Below are 15988 nucleotides of genomic sequence, written 5' to 3' on the forward strand. Positions count from 1 at the left end.
GCAAATTTCAGTAAGAGCTTATGTGATTTTATAGAACCAACAATTTATACATAATCCCTCCTATCAAGATAGGGCCATACCTTTAAATATAAACACACTCATATGAGAAAACCAAGAGATTTAGAGAAGTCCAGTGAAAGGACCAAATTCTGAATGCACATACGTGGAACTCCGCTGGAAACTTCAGCAATGTGCATGAACGCTGAAAGCAAAATTTGGTTCTCAACGTGTCTCTGAAGACTGTAATTATATTTCCCATTGTACTGGTAACATTAATTGAATGTTTAGCTGAAATCAAGTTCATTACAAGTTAAATACAGTACCTCACATATTAGGATGGTGTTTATAATTATAATAACAAAGCACTTGTAAAACATCTTCATTGCAGCAAACAGGAGGAAGTTGGGGTGTAGTGGCTGCTGCACATTTCAGTTCACTCTGCATCTGAGCTGCATTGTACATAAGGTCACATAAGCCCCTGAATCCTCTCTATAGCCAGTGACAACAGAGCTGAATTTTAGAGGGACGTAGCCTACAACTGTTAGCAGAAAAATGTAATATTGCACAAATTGTTATGCAAGGTTTTTTCCAGTCTAGCTGGACCTTACTAAACATTTCCAGATCTATAAGGAGACACATTCTCATGCAAATATACCCAGTTATTGGCCCGATAATACAATTTTAAGAATAAACCAGCTTTTAATAATACAAAACCTAAAGATTACCATTCTCTTTGATATATCAAATTTTATATTTGATTTTCTGGCTGAGGGCAGTACTCCAGAAGATACCCGATCTGCTTTTGGTATTGCCCAAAGTCAGTCTGTCATAACTCCAACAGACACCCTACTCAGAGCTACACTGCCTTTGATGGAAGCTGAATGATCACCAGCAGTGAATGGAGTACACAAGTGAACCTTTATAATGAATTACATTCCTTTTTATAGCCATTTTCATAAAAATAGTGACACCCAAAAAGAAAAATTAATTTTAAGGTATTTTATTTGACATGATTGAAGACACGAGAACACTCAAGATACAATCCAGACAAGTTGTGAACAGCTCCAAACATCAGTGAAATCTGAATTTATCTTGCACAGAGGTGAACAAGACCACAATGGTTGGTTTTATAATATAGTTTATTTCAAGCAGGTGAGTACTGTGACATTATGCCCAACAACTTTTATACTATTCATCCGCTTAAGCCACTTCATACCATAAATATGCAGCTTATCTTGGCAATTAAATGTCTGCAATATATAATTAGCCTTCTCATAATAATGCATTAAAACTCCTGTATATAAATATTGGTATATTCATACCAATGTAAACTGTCCTAACCATCACTGCACATTTATCATATTCTAACACAATTAATCATTCCATCACAATTAGCTGCTAAACTTTAACCTAGAGTTCAGTAAGTTGGACCTAAACTTGCAAGTTGCTGCTCAGAGCAAAACTTAAGCCAAGATCCCTGCCTTCCCTATGGGTAGCAGGCCTTGTCTTTCCAACATTAAGTTGCATAATGTCATATGCAACCCCTACAAAAAAAATGCTGTGCAGGGACCCTCCTGCAAAAGTATCAGAACTACAATTCTAAAATTTACGCATTTCCTAGTAAATTCCACATTAATTTTACAGCCTACCATCCTTTATCAAAATGGGCATCCACATGCCTCTTAGAATGTAAAGTTGTTTAACTGGGTTTTAGTCTACAGACCACAGCATAATATTCTACTTAAAATTCTAATTTCTTAGGAAGACAAGCTAATTTTCCATTCTTAAAGAGGGCAACAAGGATAGATGGGAGTTTGTCCAGTAGTTCAGTGCTCTGCAAAGGTAAGCTTGATAGTGCTCTCATCAGACTGAAGGAGGAAGTGCAAAAATATGCAAACTACATTTTACAGCTGCAGTAATTTCAGCAAAAAGCCCCTGCTTGGATCCAAATGGAATCTTACAAAAAGTGAATACAAAGGGCAGAGAATCACTGCTGTACAGGGAACTGTGCTTCAGAAGAGCTGCAGGAACTACCAGCAGCATTCCCTGCAGACAGCTGAAAACAGCACAAAAATCATGGGTCACCTAATCTTGCAGGTCACCTCCTTGTCATAGGGGAGAGGAGGGTATGGCAGCCATTTAGTAGATCAAATTCTGTGTTAAGGCCACTGAAAACAAATCTGTGCAGAACTGGACCAACTCAATTTAACACTGCATGCAAAGACACCAAAGCCTGTTTTAAAGATTTTTGTCTTTTGGTAGGTGGAAGTGGTAAAGAGAGACTGGGTCTTACCTGCAGCTGCAATAATGAGTGCTGCCTGACTTTGGAAAGTAGTTTCTTGTTTGCGGTTGTTTTTGGTTGTTTGTTTTTTAACTAGAGAAAACCCAAAAACCTAGTGAAGAAGCTGTATATCCAGATCATATAAACTAATTTTAAACTTGGTTTTACAGGAGGATTCATCCATTATTATGATAAACTGCTGGAGAAAGAATGGCCACCATCTGAAATGAAGAAATGAAAACCCCAGCATCATACTAGTGCATCTGTGCAATGCGTTTAACTGGCATGACTTGCACTGCAGGAAGAATGTTGTATTCTCTGACACACCATCTATTCTTTCCTATTATTGTAAGATCAGCTTTTTACATTTCATATCTTACCATCTTTAAAAGCCTATAATTACAGAAGCTGATTGAGAAACTATGTTATTTAAAATTAACAGCTGAATGAAATCAACAGAGGCAAAGAGCGTTTTTATACAAGAAAATAGCACTGTAGAAAGAAAGAGTCTGTACAATATTTAAATATTGTATATACATAAAATTATATTGTTCATAACTCATCTTAAAGTTTCTCTTGTTTGTAAACCATGGAAAGCAACACACAAAAAAATCCCAGTATTTAGCTTTTAAAGCATTTAGCAGGCAGCAGGAAATCGACTGCTAGCAAGCACACTTTGTAATTACAGAAAGTATCCAGCTGGATACTATGACTTAGCATTCTCCTTAGTCCTTTATTTATATATATATTTTAAAGCTGAACGCAGAACACATTTCCCATTCAACTAGGGAATTCTGCAGGAGACACAGAAAATTCAATGGCAAAATGCAGTGGATCAGTTCTGTGGCAAAACTGCAGGATAAACACAGAAAGCTTAAGTGCAGGAGTGGAACATAAATTAGTGAAATTATTGATTAAGCTTTAATCTCCCAATAGTGTCAGTAATGGATTTAACTCATATTCCACTTATTAGAAAGGAAGGTTTTCATTAATAACAACATTTTTCAAAGTTTCAAAAACATAATGAATTCCAGCAGGTAATTGGGCAGCTCTGTATAAATGCTCTGAAAGTGTAAGCATTTTAGGATGATTGGTGGCACCAATCTGGTAATTTGGCGTGGGATTTGAATTTGAATCTGTAGTTGTCAGTTCATGGCAGATACAGAATGTAGGTTTCAGAAGTTTTCCACCCGTAGCATTTTGCAAAATAAGAACTATTTGAGTTGTAAAAGAAATATTGCAGATGAACATGCTTAAGAAAATGTTTCCAGAAAGTTGTTATTTGAAAAACAAGATGCTGCCATGACCATCATTGCATTTACCCTGTGTTAGAGTTCTGTGCTCACAGACATGTAAAGCCACGTAGCTTTATTTAATGCTGTTTGTAGTTTCATTATATTGGCTTCTGCCTTCCACTTTATTGGCCATTCAACTCAACACAGAAATATATTTTACTCCATTTAAATGTCTGCTACATAAAATATATTATGGTACTTTTAATCTGAATGGTCTTCTCTCTTTTAAGTCACTTAAATGTTCCTGGACAGCCATCATCTAGCTGTACTTCCAAATCTCAATACAAGAATTAACAGGAAAAAAAAATAATCCCTTGAAGAAGGAGGAATAATCCAATACACCAGGATATGCTGTGGACTCAGAAGCAGCTTGGTGGCAGTAAAAGACCTCGGGGTCTTGGCAGACACAAGGCTGAGTGTGAGTCAGCAACGTGCCCTTGCAACAAAGAATGCCAACAGCCTCCTGGGCTGTACAGGGAACAGCCCTGTCAGCAGGTCAAGGAACGTGATTATTCCCCCTTATTCAGCCCTGGTGAGACCACAGCTGGAGAACTGGGTCTGGTTCTGTGCTTCCCAGTGCAAAAGAGATGTGGACATACTGGACTGAGAGCAGCAAAGGGCCAGGAAGATGCTGAGGGGATTGGGGTATCTTCCATGTGAGGAGAGGCTGAGAGAGCTGGGGCTGTTAGGTTCAAGAAGGCTCAGGGAATTTTAGCAACATGTAGAAATGCCTGACAGCAGACAGGAAAGAAGACACAGTCAGACTTATCAGAGGTATCCAGTGTAAGAGGCAATGTTCACGAATTCAGACCCCAGATATTCCTTTCAAACAAAAGAAGAAGCTTTTTTGCAGTGAGGGTTGTCAAATGAAGTTTAGGCATCTCCATTCTGGAGATATTCAGAACTGAAGAAAGCAACCTATTCTGGCTGATACTGCTTAGAGCTGAGAGGTCGCATCAGACAGTCAATGGATGTCCTGTTCAACTGTTATGTGATTCCGTGGTTTCAGATGGAAACTAATAAAAATAAGTTTAAAAGACCCAAATGGGAAACAGCTTTGCTCTTAATAGTCTTCTGAAGTATAATGAGGGCAATGCTCGCTAATTAATCTAACAGTTTGTTCTGAGAGCTTTGACAATAAAGGCCTTGTTTTCAAACTGGAGCAATCAATATTAGGTTCTGAGATATATATATATCTGCTTCCTAAATGTAATTTTAAGGATTTCTGAGGATTTTCTTTTCCCATTTCTTTGAGTCATTAATTTTCAACACTTTAAATTTCAAAAGCACCGGGTAAAGTCAAAAGAATACTACTAATTTGTTCCCACTGCCAGAGGATGGTGCTATTTAAACAGATATTCCACACAAATACACCCCCTACAACAACCATGTGGGTTAGTAACTTTTTCTGAGGAGGAAGAAGAAGAACAACAACAAGGCAAAGAGATTATAATTTTATATATTTTTAACTAGCCTTCGAGACCCAAGAATAATCAGTGTTTACTTAATAAAGGTAGATCTTTATGCATGCTTGAGTAATTTGGGAACTTTTACTACCTCTGGACTTTAGCTCCCAAAACTTTGTAAGGGTCTTTGAAAATGGAGCCTTTGGTCGCCAAAGGGTACAAACACGACATTACCCCACCTTAGTACTAGCTGTTCTCACATAGCCTGCTGAAATTCAACTTGACTACATGATATATGAAAGTCAAAAAATGGAATACTGGAAGATCAGTCTCACAAACAGGCTGTGGTGGGGAAAAGGACCATTAGTAGTTTAAGAAATCAATACCAACTTTGACACTTTTAGAGGTCGCAACATCAATGGCCATGGCTTTGATTTCAGTGTCCCCAAACTGCATCAGTGTTTTGATCTCCCGCCGGTTTGGCACTGAAGCGTCAGTTCCCGTGAGATCCAGGCGAAGGGTGCCACACTTCTTCACGCCAGATTCAGTGATGAAGCTAACGTTGTCTTGTTCTGAGCTATAGATATTGATCACTATTACCAGCTGGGAAGGTTTGGCAGGTGTGTAACTGCGTGTCACAGTTTCCCCAAGCGCTACAGATTGGTCGGCTGAGATAAATTTGTCAAAGACATCAGTGCACCAGCGTGTGCCATCTTTGACTAGAAGCTTCTCTGGTGGGTGCTTCCCTTCCACGAACCGGTTGAGCACACCAACGCCATAGGTGAGCGGCGAACGCCGCACTTTGATGACCGCAGGGTCTAGGCCAAAGAGAACAGCTCCTTTGAGGATGGTGAGACCTACATCCTGAGGAATGATGACTCGACATCTTGAACCAAAAGCACTCTGCACAGCTTGTTGGAGTAAGGGGGATTCGGCAAAGCCACCCACCAGGAACAGAAATTTGACGTTGGTCACTTCTGGCTTGTCGAACACTTCACCTGAACAGAAACAGAGCCCATTCAATAAGGGAAAATACACTGTGACAAGGCAATGCTAATGCAAATCCTAATGTCTGAGCGCACTGAATGTTTCATGCACATGCACAAGATCTGAAAGCGCCACATCTATGCCCACACTGCCACTCTCAGCATTCACTACTCCCACTTCTGGAGTCTCTACTATACTCTATTTCACTATGAATTCACTTACTGCAAAGCATACAATATTTCTGAAATTGCCTTTAAACCAGAATTTTTATTTATCTTCTACCAGTAAAGGGAGACATACATATCTTGCAACAAAATCCTGCCAGTCACATTATTGGTAATAGGGAAACAGACATCATCTTGCCACTTCAGGTATCAGCAAGACATTCTCAAACCCAACTGATTCCCACACTCATTACTACATTTCAGATAAGTCACCCCATTTTAAGTTCACTTATTATTTCTGACCCTGACATCTTAACCACAATAAATACCATCTGTGAAGTTATACCTCCTTACATTTTTACAGATGTTCCCTCTTAGCTAGAAGTCATATTCCCTACTTTCAGGAATATCATGCAGTTCAGTTGTAGGTTCACCCTTAGTTAAAATGATTGAGGCAGCACGACTGAGTTACATGGCACAACTGGTGTAATTCTAGGCCTCTCCCTCCCTGTTCACATATAAGTTCTGACCTCTGTAGTTTACCTAATAATCCCTCACATGTAGTGAGCAACGATAGATATTCCATTCCAAATATGATTCAGCTAGTGCTTTTTAATGTGTAGAACAGAAACACTTTGCTCAGTACATTCATTATACTCTACTTGACACAAATCCAATCTTCCACCACAAAGATCTTAATCATTTTCCCAATAAGCCCACATCACTTTCCATTACTGGATAAATAAATTCAGTGCTGTTTAAGCCATGCCTGGAAGTACTTTTACCATGATGCATCATTTACTATTTACATTTAAGAGATGTCAGTGATTTGGAGGTTCATGAACAAAAATGTCCTTCCACTGGGAAGAAATGAACTGGAGGTCTCAATAGCAAGAAAAAGCAGAAATTAGTGAACACCTCTGGCATTATTAAGTTGCTGCTTGAAACAGGAAAAAGAAAAGCAGGATCTGGGTTTCTTGGTGCATTTTAATCTTGTGAATGTTTGCAGCCCTGGAAGTATAGAATAATTGAAGCTTAGGCAGTAACAGGACTGAATCACACTCAGTAACTACTACTAGAACTAAGCAGGAGTATGTGTTCAGGAGATGTCCCTCCCTCTCATCATTTTCCTAACTCATTTGTAGACAACTACAAGTTTCAGAACTAAATTCCTCGCCCACAACTGGTACACACTACGAAGGTTGTTTGACTTTATTACAGTTACTGCTTTGAAACAGCAAAGAAAAACTGCTGTTTCAACAAAGCCAGCAAGTGGAATTACACACAGATACGTACTGAGGTGCTGAACAATCTGGTCAATTGTAGGTTTGAAAAGAGCATTCATTGCATCTGGGCTCATCCTCAGCATTCCCTGGGAAGACCACTTCACGAAGTCCACACTGGAAAAGAACGGTTAGGAAAAAACATTAAAATGTTACAGCTGAGTTGTAAAACAATCATCAGACACACTAAATACATAAAGGAGTGGGTTTACAGGATCTGTATGCATTTTGCTTGTAAGAAAGTGCTCCACTTCACCCTAGTCCCATACCAACCGCAGCAATGTAAAATTTCAAGATAGAATTATTAGTTTCCTTGTCTAATTGTTGTTTTCTTTGCCTGATTGCCTTTTGCAGCATTAACAATGCTCAACTGCTTCCTGAAACAGCTGGCAGTCAACCTGGGGCTCGCTCATTTGAAACAGCACTGATTCATCCCCAGAAGGGCAACATCTATGGCAGTAGCAAGCCAAAGCCACTGGAAACACACAAGGAAAACAAGCAAATTTGGAAGCCTCAGGAGGCAGAAGAGGGCACAACATTTTTAATGAGGCATAACATCTATTAAGTGAATACGGGCATTAGGTTATTCCATCACTGAGACACATCTGTATAAGTCAGTAATCTCCCTTTCACTAATGCACACTATATGTCAACCTTTATAATCTTTCTATTCTGTTATCCAATGTATTTCATTTCATTTGAAGGGAACTTTTAGCATTCCCTATAAGATTCACCATTAAGACTATTAATAAAACAGAGATGGTCTTGTGAGGGGGAAATTTTAATGATTTCAGAACCTCAGGCTCATTTAGAAAGTGACTCTTAGCTGGATTTCAAGTCCTTTAGGCTTACAGTACATTTACCAATAACTTTTGAAAGTTATATGCATACTACATTCACAGAATCACCAAATATGCTGAGTTGGAAGCAACCCACAAAAACTAAGCTCCCTCTCAGCTCTCAAGCATTCTGCCCTGGATTCACAGGTTCTTTTGTTCGCTCTCTTTTATGCCATTATCTCCAGGTTTCCTGTAGTACATAATTTCAAAAGATGCAGAATGCCCATTTCTACTTTCTTCTCACTTCCTTTTCTATAGCAGCCCACAATCTTGTAATTTAGGGTGACTTCTTGATACTGAAAATCATGAATTAAAATCTCTGGAGGGGATTATGTCTCCCTACTTGTCGAGCAAATTATCTAACTGGTAAAATACTAGAAGAGGTAAAAGCCTGCCATGACTTCAAAAGAAGAATGCTTTCCCCTTGCAGAGCTGTATGCAGTAGTACATGTTTTCACCAGTGATCTGATACTGCTAGTAACTGTCCTAAAGCCATGAACATATTTACACATCTCACGATCTTGGATTTGTTCTAGGCTGATAAAAATTAAGGTTCTATGTAATTAACTTTTAGGCAACCAAATTCTGACTTTGATCTGATGCTCCGAATTAACATGAAAGGGACTCACAATGCACAGTCAAAGTCAAGAAAGTGATGCAGTGGTGGCCTAACTAAAGTCATACAAAGCAATACCTGACAAGTCCAAGTCTTGTACAGAAAAGCTTTTGCAAGAGATTGATCACAACTTTTCGTTCTAGAAACTGCAATGGAAGCAATCCCATTTTCTCATCCTTACATTACATTTTTACGCTATTATCTTTCAGGCTATATGTAAGTAGGATATTTGAATTATTTGTCTTTGCTACCAGTAATTAATTCTGCATCTATTTGGTTTCAATTGTCTACTTACTTGCTTTTCCTCAAGGCATGTTCTACGCTGTGGCCTCGAAACTTCTTGTAATAATCAATGAAGGAGAAGGGCAGAGTGATATTTAGTGGGTTGGTCCTGTCTGGAGCTGCTGCCCGTTTACGGGACTCAAATGCTATCATCAGATCCACCCAGGCTGCAGGACGCTTGATCTTAAATTGCTCAATAAAATCTTCTCCAAATATTTTACACAGGAGCTTTTCAAATTCATAGTCCACACCTAGAGAACCATATGGCCCACCTGTACCACAAACAAAGCACAGTTTTAATATTCTGGACTGCTTATTACACTTCTACTTGACCACAGACATATCAGAGCAACACTATTAGGACTTTCAAGGGAGAAGGCCTACAGAAAGAGGTGTCTTTCCTGAATGTAACAGCTGGTCTAATACATAACATGCTCTTACCTTTGCCTCACTTCTGCTCCTCTATCATCATAGCCAAAGTAAAGCTAACACTATAAGTCAGAAACATTTTTATTAGAAGCAAACTGCCTTCTTACCCTCACATGAGGAGGTGTAGGTTGGACTTGTATTTAAGAGTAGCCTGCATACATTCTCCCATTTGCTTTTACTAGGTTGTTTATTGCTACAGTTGTTTCCTGAGATCATCTTACCAGTGTGAGATTTGCCATTCAAAAGCATCAGATGCATTAAGTGGTTCATCCACGTCTGCTGACCAGCAGCTGGGTTATACTAATTTTGAATGCTGGTCTTATTTCAGGGAGAACTGTTAGTAAAATGTAATAAAGGCATACATTTCCTTCACTGACAAGTCAAAATATTAAAAAAATATGTAATATACCATATAATGACATAAAGCAAGCAATGGAAGTGACATTACCTGTTGCTTTGTACAGCTCCTTCAGGTGTCCTTCAGGGAGCCTGATCTGATGGACAGTCATATCCACTGTGCCTCCTCCACTGTCAACAACGATGTAACGGTCCCCTGGTTTGCCAAAGGGAGAGGGCAATGGTATTTACATTAGTCCTACTACCCAGCACACTGCAATGAGAGCTGCTCAGGGGCATTAACACCATGAGAGACAATGACCTACAGAAAGCCAGAATGCCTATGTTGAAGACTTGATCTTTACTAGTAAATATAATGCAATGACTGATAACAAATATAAAAGTCAGCTGTCAAAAGCTATTGATTTAGCACAGCTGTAAAGTAATTAGTGGGACTGCTCGTGCTGCTATGTACATTCTAGTCGGCTACTAAATTAACACTATTTAAAAGGCATATTTAAAGGCCTATTCTGAGGAAAATATTCTGCATGCATTTTAAAACCTGGATGGTTTTCTACCATCTCCTTAATAAACTGTATTTTGCTAGAGCATATGGAATTGCAGTTCAGTGTTACTAAGAGCAGCACACGAACCTGTGGTTTTTTTCTTTTCCTATTTATAATCACAGTGAGAACAATGCAGTGCTCAGCACATTTGTGAGAAACACAATTTTTGCCTGCAACGTAAAACCAGTGAAAGCAATGCTTATTCAAGAAAGGACACTACCTTCCTCCAGTTCAGACCAGATCTCTCCTATGACGTTTTCCACCATAAAGGTACGACTCTGTCGTTTATGACGCACGTGTTCCTTAGCTAGGGGTTGACAGAGAATAAATTATTGAGTATAGGAAAGCATGAAGAAGTGGGTATCATAAATTGCAGGGTTATGCAAGCAGGCTGACAGGTCTGTATGTATCACTTCTTAACAAAACAGATGAACAAAAATTACTGCACTGGAATCAGGAACATTAGAATATCACTCCTAGGAAGAAGAAAAAATGTTTTTCAGCCACACTGATCTTCCTTGATATTAATATATATATATTATATATATGTTAATATATACTAATTAACTAATACAAATAATATAAACAAATAATATATACTAATAACCTAATAAGAAAGTTATAAACAGGTCTGACTTGGGGCTTTTTAATATATTCTGGATTGCATGGCTGGCATGGGGTAGGCTGGCAGTGGGGTGGGGGGGGACTGGCTCATCACAGCCTCTGTCAGCAGTAGCCCCAGTCCACTGCCTTTTGGAATATCAGGATATCAGTCTGCCTCTGCAGCCAAAGCACTACTGCTCACATTAGTAACTTCTTAAGGACACAATGATCACCAGGTCTAACACTCATAATATTTAAAATATATACCAATTAAAAATTCAGAGTAATCTAGCCATACTTTTATAGCAATCAGTTAACTTACAAGACTTAATTGCTACTTAGACATTTAAGAGATGCAGAACAGTCTGTGAAGAGAAAGCAGAGTAGTGAGAACCTTTGCCTTATGCTTCTAAATCAACCTCTACAACTAAATGATCAAAACCCCCCACATTCTCTGTTTATCCTTCACTCACCTTCAGAGGCATTTCATAAAACACTACAGAGAAGAGGCATCCAGTCATGTGTGAAAATTCCTTCTGAAAATATCAGCATGCGAATCCAGAATGCATTTTGCTTCCAGTTTCTACAGTGCCTATCACCAGAAAACAGACCAGCAGTTCCACCTGCTCCTGTCCCCTTCCCATAAAGACCCCACGAAGCAGACAAGCCACACCAGCCTCCCTGCACTGACTTGACAGCACGATGTGAGCTCACATGATGAAGCATTCCAGGATAGAACAAGCACTAGGTCCAAGGAAAGGCCTGACACAGAGCCCACAAAATTCAAGGGCAGCCCTTTCTTTCAATCCTGTGGGCTAGAAGTGAATGCAAGAGCCAGTCTTTAACTACAACTGAAGTAAGTTTATCCTGGCTACTATGAACAGTAAAATTTTTGTTTTGACTTCACAGCAATAATATGTTCCTTGGAGTAATTCTCTCTGTTTATAGTTAAGGGTTTTTTCTCCTTAATCTGTTCTCAGCTTGTCTTGGGTGCCTGCCATGCCTTTATGAAATTTTAATTCTATCCCAAAATTAATTCACTCCAAACTTTGTTTTCATTAATTTTGACATGAAACCTTTCTCATCTCCAATAGCTTTTACCATACAAAGTCAAGAAGGAGAGTGTTAACCCCATCCAAGAAAAAGCCCATTAGCACAAATCCATGATCTGACAGATTCTGCCCAGCTTCAAAACCTTATCTAGAGAAATTATTTTCTTCTATTATTTTCCCAGAGGCAAATCCCTGTGTTGTCTGAAAGTGAGTTAACGTAGAATCACATGAAACTGGAATGGTTCAGGACATGAATGTGGGGGACAGAAGCTGAGGGGCCCCTGAAGGGACTGTATCCTGGAAACAGATTGTGTCCTGTACTCTGCGTGGGCCTCCAAACACTGAACACATCTGACAAGAGCTGGCAAGGAGAGGCGTGGATTTGAGAGAATGATGTAGTGATTCTGCTAACTGAAAGAAAAAAATGCTCTGGTAAGTGCAGGAATAGCTTCACTAGCCTAATCTTCCATCTGCCTCTACTGTTTTGACCTAGCGAATGTGATAAAATACAGATTCTTCTGAGAAATTTGTGCTGGGACAGACTATCACACTACCGTTAATATCAGGGCAATTGTTACAGTGCACAGGGATGCCAAATATGTGCATTATGCAGCAATCAACTCTTACTGCTGTTGATTTTTTTTTTCCTCTCCTACTTCCCTCCAACTTCAGCAGGATACCAAACTCAAAAAACTCTGGTGATGAAGGATCTTTTGGTAAGTGACTTACACTGTGGTCTAAGCCCTGTCCCCCATTGTAAGTCAGTCTTCAAACACTGACACTAGCAACAGATCCCAAGTATATAAATCAGAAGTGCCCTATCTCATTGGCCTTCTACAAGCAGATAAATTAATTGCTATATTCCAATACCACGTGTTCCACTGTGTTGAAAGTCATTAATGGTATTTCATAAAGATGACATCAAAAAGCATCTGCCAAAACTAATAGTTTCATTGAAGATCCAGTTATTTAACACTGCTTCAATAATGGAGCTAATCAAAACACATAACTCTTTCCAACAAATTAAATTTAAAAAACGATCCAGCGTGAAGTACTGACTTAAATTAAGGCAGATAAATACTGCTGTGAAAATACTAAAAGACTGCCACAACATCTGAAAAAAAGGCAAAGCAAGGAAGCTGCCTGCATGCTAAAATTCAAGGAAGAAATTCTTTCCTGTGAGGGTGGGGAGGCCCTGGCACAGGTTGTCCAGAGAAGCTATGGATGCCCCATCCCTACAAGTGTCCGAGGCAAGGCTGGATGCGGCTCTGAGCAACCTGGGATAGTGGAAGGTGTCCCTGCCCATGGTACGGGGATTGAACTAAACAATTTTTAAAGTCCTTTCCAATCCAAACCATTCTGTGATGTCTGCTAGATCAATGTCTAAACTAGTCTAACTACAGCAAACAGCAAAACAGTTTATAAAAGCAAACTGAGAGCCTGAAACATTTCAAGAGAAAAAAAACAAGAAAGAGTAAGAAAACAGCCCTCACGCACAAAGTACACTTATGTGTAAGAATTCAAGAAGTGAATTAACAGCAGTACCCTGTGTAAATCCAGTTCCAATAGTGTCACTCGGGCTGTAGCCATTGACAGGTGCCCTACTGCTCAGGTCTATCATCTGGTGCAGGCGGAGCTTTCGGCAGTAGATAGAGGCAGCCTCAGGTTCCAGGGCAATGATCAACTGCTCGGGATTTTCAGGAGATGCCATTCCTGCCTGAGAGAGAGAATCATCAGAGAAGTGGGGTGGGAAGTCCCGCAGCCTTAGCAGACCCTTTCAGCTCTTGAACAAGGTTCTCCCCAGCTCACGGTCTCAGTTTAGGTCACCCCTTGAGTTCAAACCCAAAAAGGAGCTGTTGCCAGTGGTAAAGGTCTGGATCTGGGAATTGTCCTGCCCACAATGTACAGCACAACTTCACAGGCTGTCACAGGGAAGAATGCATGCACTTACCATGCTAAGTGTCTAACCAAGCAGTTGTGTACGTGACAGGTGGAGAAACGAAGGAAATCATTTTGAAACCTGTAATGAATGGCCTAAAACCTGAGCTCCTCATTAACCTGTCAATTTGCCTGCTAAAAGGGGCCCCAGCCTCTTTTAAGACACGAAAGAGTACCTTTGGCCTCTCCTCCTCACAACAGTATTTTAAGTATGCCTTTCTTTATGCCCCAGATATTCATAGTCCTTGCCGAAATGAAGTTCCTGCACTGTTTAACTGTACAGCAATATACAATATGCTTTGTCAGTAATGCACCTTCTGACTTACAACCAACCTTTTCTATTTCAAAATCCATTGCTTTTAAGCACATTCACTTTCATAAGATCTTCAAAATGCTCAGTTTATTCAAGGACACAAAATACAACAGGGCAGGTTCCCTAAAATGTAATGAGAACAAGCCTAAAAATAATCCCACATTATAAAATAAACATTTGCCATTCTTTCTATTTTCTTTCTGGATTTTCAGCCTTCAGACACATAGATTTTCAGGAAGCCACAAGTTCTTATGTAACCACATAGTGCACTCTTAGAGCTGGGCTTGGAGAAAAATATTCAAACAACAGTTGACAAAACTGTGTTTTCATTTCTTTTCCTCTGTACTTCTGCCTACAGTACAATTTTATGTTAAAACAGAAAATACATTTCAGCTCTTTCTGCCCAACTTTTGGTTTACCTGCTATTATTTTTCAGTTAAGTGCCCGAGTACTAAAGTATGATAGCAAATACAGAACAAAATGAACATGTTTCTGCTTCCACACTCAGTCTTCCAGCCTTTCAATTCATACAGGTACATTGTGGTGTCTCCAGAGCATCCCCAAAAGAAGGCAAACTCACATGGAAAGACTGCAGACCTGGGCTACAATTTGGTTTTTTTCATACAGCTACGTTGTGGGGCTGTAGGAATCGTTGGCTAATTTACACCTGCAGCTAGAAACTCAAAGTAAAGCTGGTTTAAAAGCAACACCAGAGTAAGACTTGGAGACACAAAATTGTCCTTCACATTTACTGACTCATTTTACCCTCTCCATCTTCTGAAACATGATAAATAGATTCTTACAGAAAGCATCTTCCACACTGTTGCGAATTAAAAAAGCAAAACAACCACAAATAAAATTCAAAATAAAAAAGTGAGAGTTAAACTAAACATGGTTGCTCATTATTTTAAAAGCACACCTCATGATTGGGACTGTGGTCACTTTACACCTTTTACTGCTGTTGGGGAAAACCTTCTGCTTTAGTTACATCCACTGGCCTGATCAGCATGATCTGAAATAAGTACAAATGTCTGGGGAGAAAAATACTGTGCAAATACCACAGAATATCAAACCTTACCAGCTGTGTTGTAACACATATTGAAAAAATAGTACATGTTTCCAACCAAACTATCAAACTTTGGAAAATACAGGTCCACAACAGCCAGAGCAACTCTAAAGTGTATAAAAAGACTATCAATCACACACAGGTCCAAGCAAAAGCCTCCTGCCATCACAGCACTTGCATGTGAGCATGTTGGCAGACACAGGCTCAGATAAAGCTCTGGAACTGTACCGGGGATGAAGTTCTTGCATCGTGCGTTAGTATAAACCCAATCTTTTCTCCAACCAGTCTGGATGTAGTAGGCACAAGCAGAGCTGGTTTCACACCAGCTCACTTCAACATCACTTACCCCCACTTGAGCTTTTCTACACAGGAAGCTTTGATTTGTTGCATTGGACAGAGCAATATTTGAAATACAGATCAATACTTGGTCCTTGACAGACATCTATCTAATCTGCTAAAGAATTCCAAAAATGTATGGTCTCTGCACATAGATTATCTCAGCCCTTTACTGTCTCTGCCTTTGGAGAGTTTT

General features: G+C 39.4%; 1 protein-coding gene across 2 annotated transcripts in view; it reads right to left on the bottom strand.

Moving 5' to 3' along the window:
• Nucleotides 1-984: 984 nt before the first annotated feature.
• The window catches only part of HSPA12A (heat shock protein family A (Hsp70) member 12A), a 52968-nt gene continuing 37964 nt past the window's right edge, over nt 985-15988 (bottom strand). For both annotated transcript variants that reach the window (XM_050335429.1, XM_050335439.1), the window contains 6 exons: nt 13685-13856; nt 10705-10791; nt 10031-10135; nt 9167-9425; nt 7430-7533; nt 985-5980 (listed from right to left, as the gene is read on the bottom strand). In XM_050335429.1, the coding sequence (XP_050191386.1) occupies nt 5346-5980; nt 7430-7533; nt 9167-9425; nt 10031-10135; nt 10705-10791; nt 13685-13856 (1362 nt within the window). In that variant the 3' untranslated portion in view covers nt 985-5345. The remainder of the gene's footprint in view (nt 5981-7429; nt 7534-9166; nt 9426-10030; nt 10136-10704; nt 10792-13684; nt 13857-15988) is intronic.

Source organism: Myiozetetes cayanensis, unplaced genomic scaffold, assembly GCF_022539395.1.
Source record: "Myiozetetes cayanensis isolate MyiCay16 unplaced genomic scaffold, myiCay2020 scf10, whole genome shotgun sequence".
Classification (NCBI taxonomy): Eukaryota; Metazoa; Chordata; class Aves; order Passeriformes; family Tyrannidae; genus Myiozetetes; species Myiozetetes cayanensis.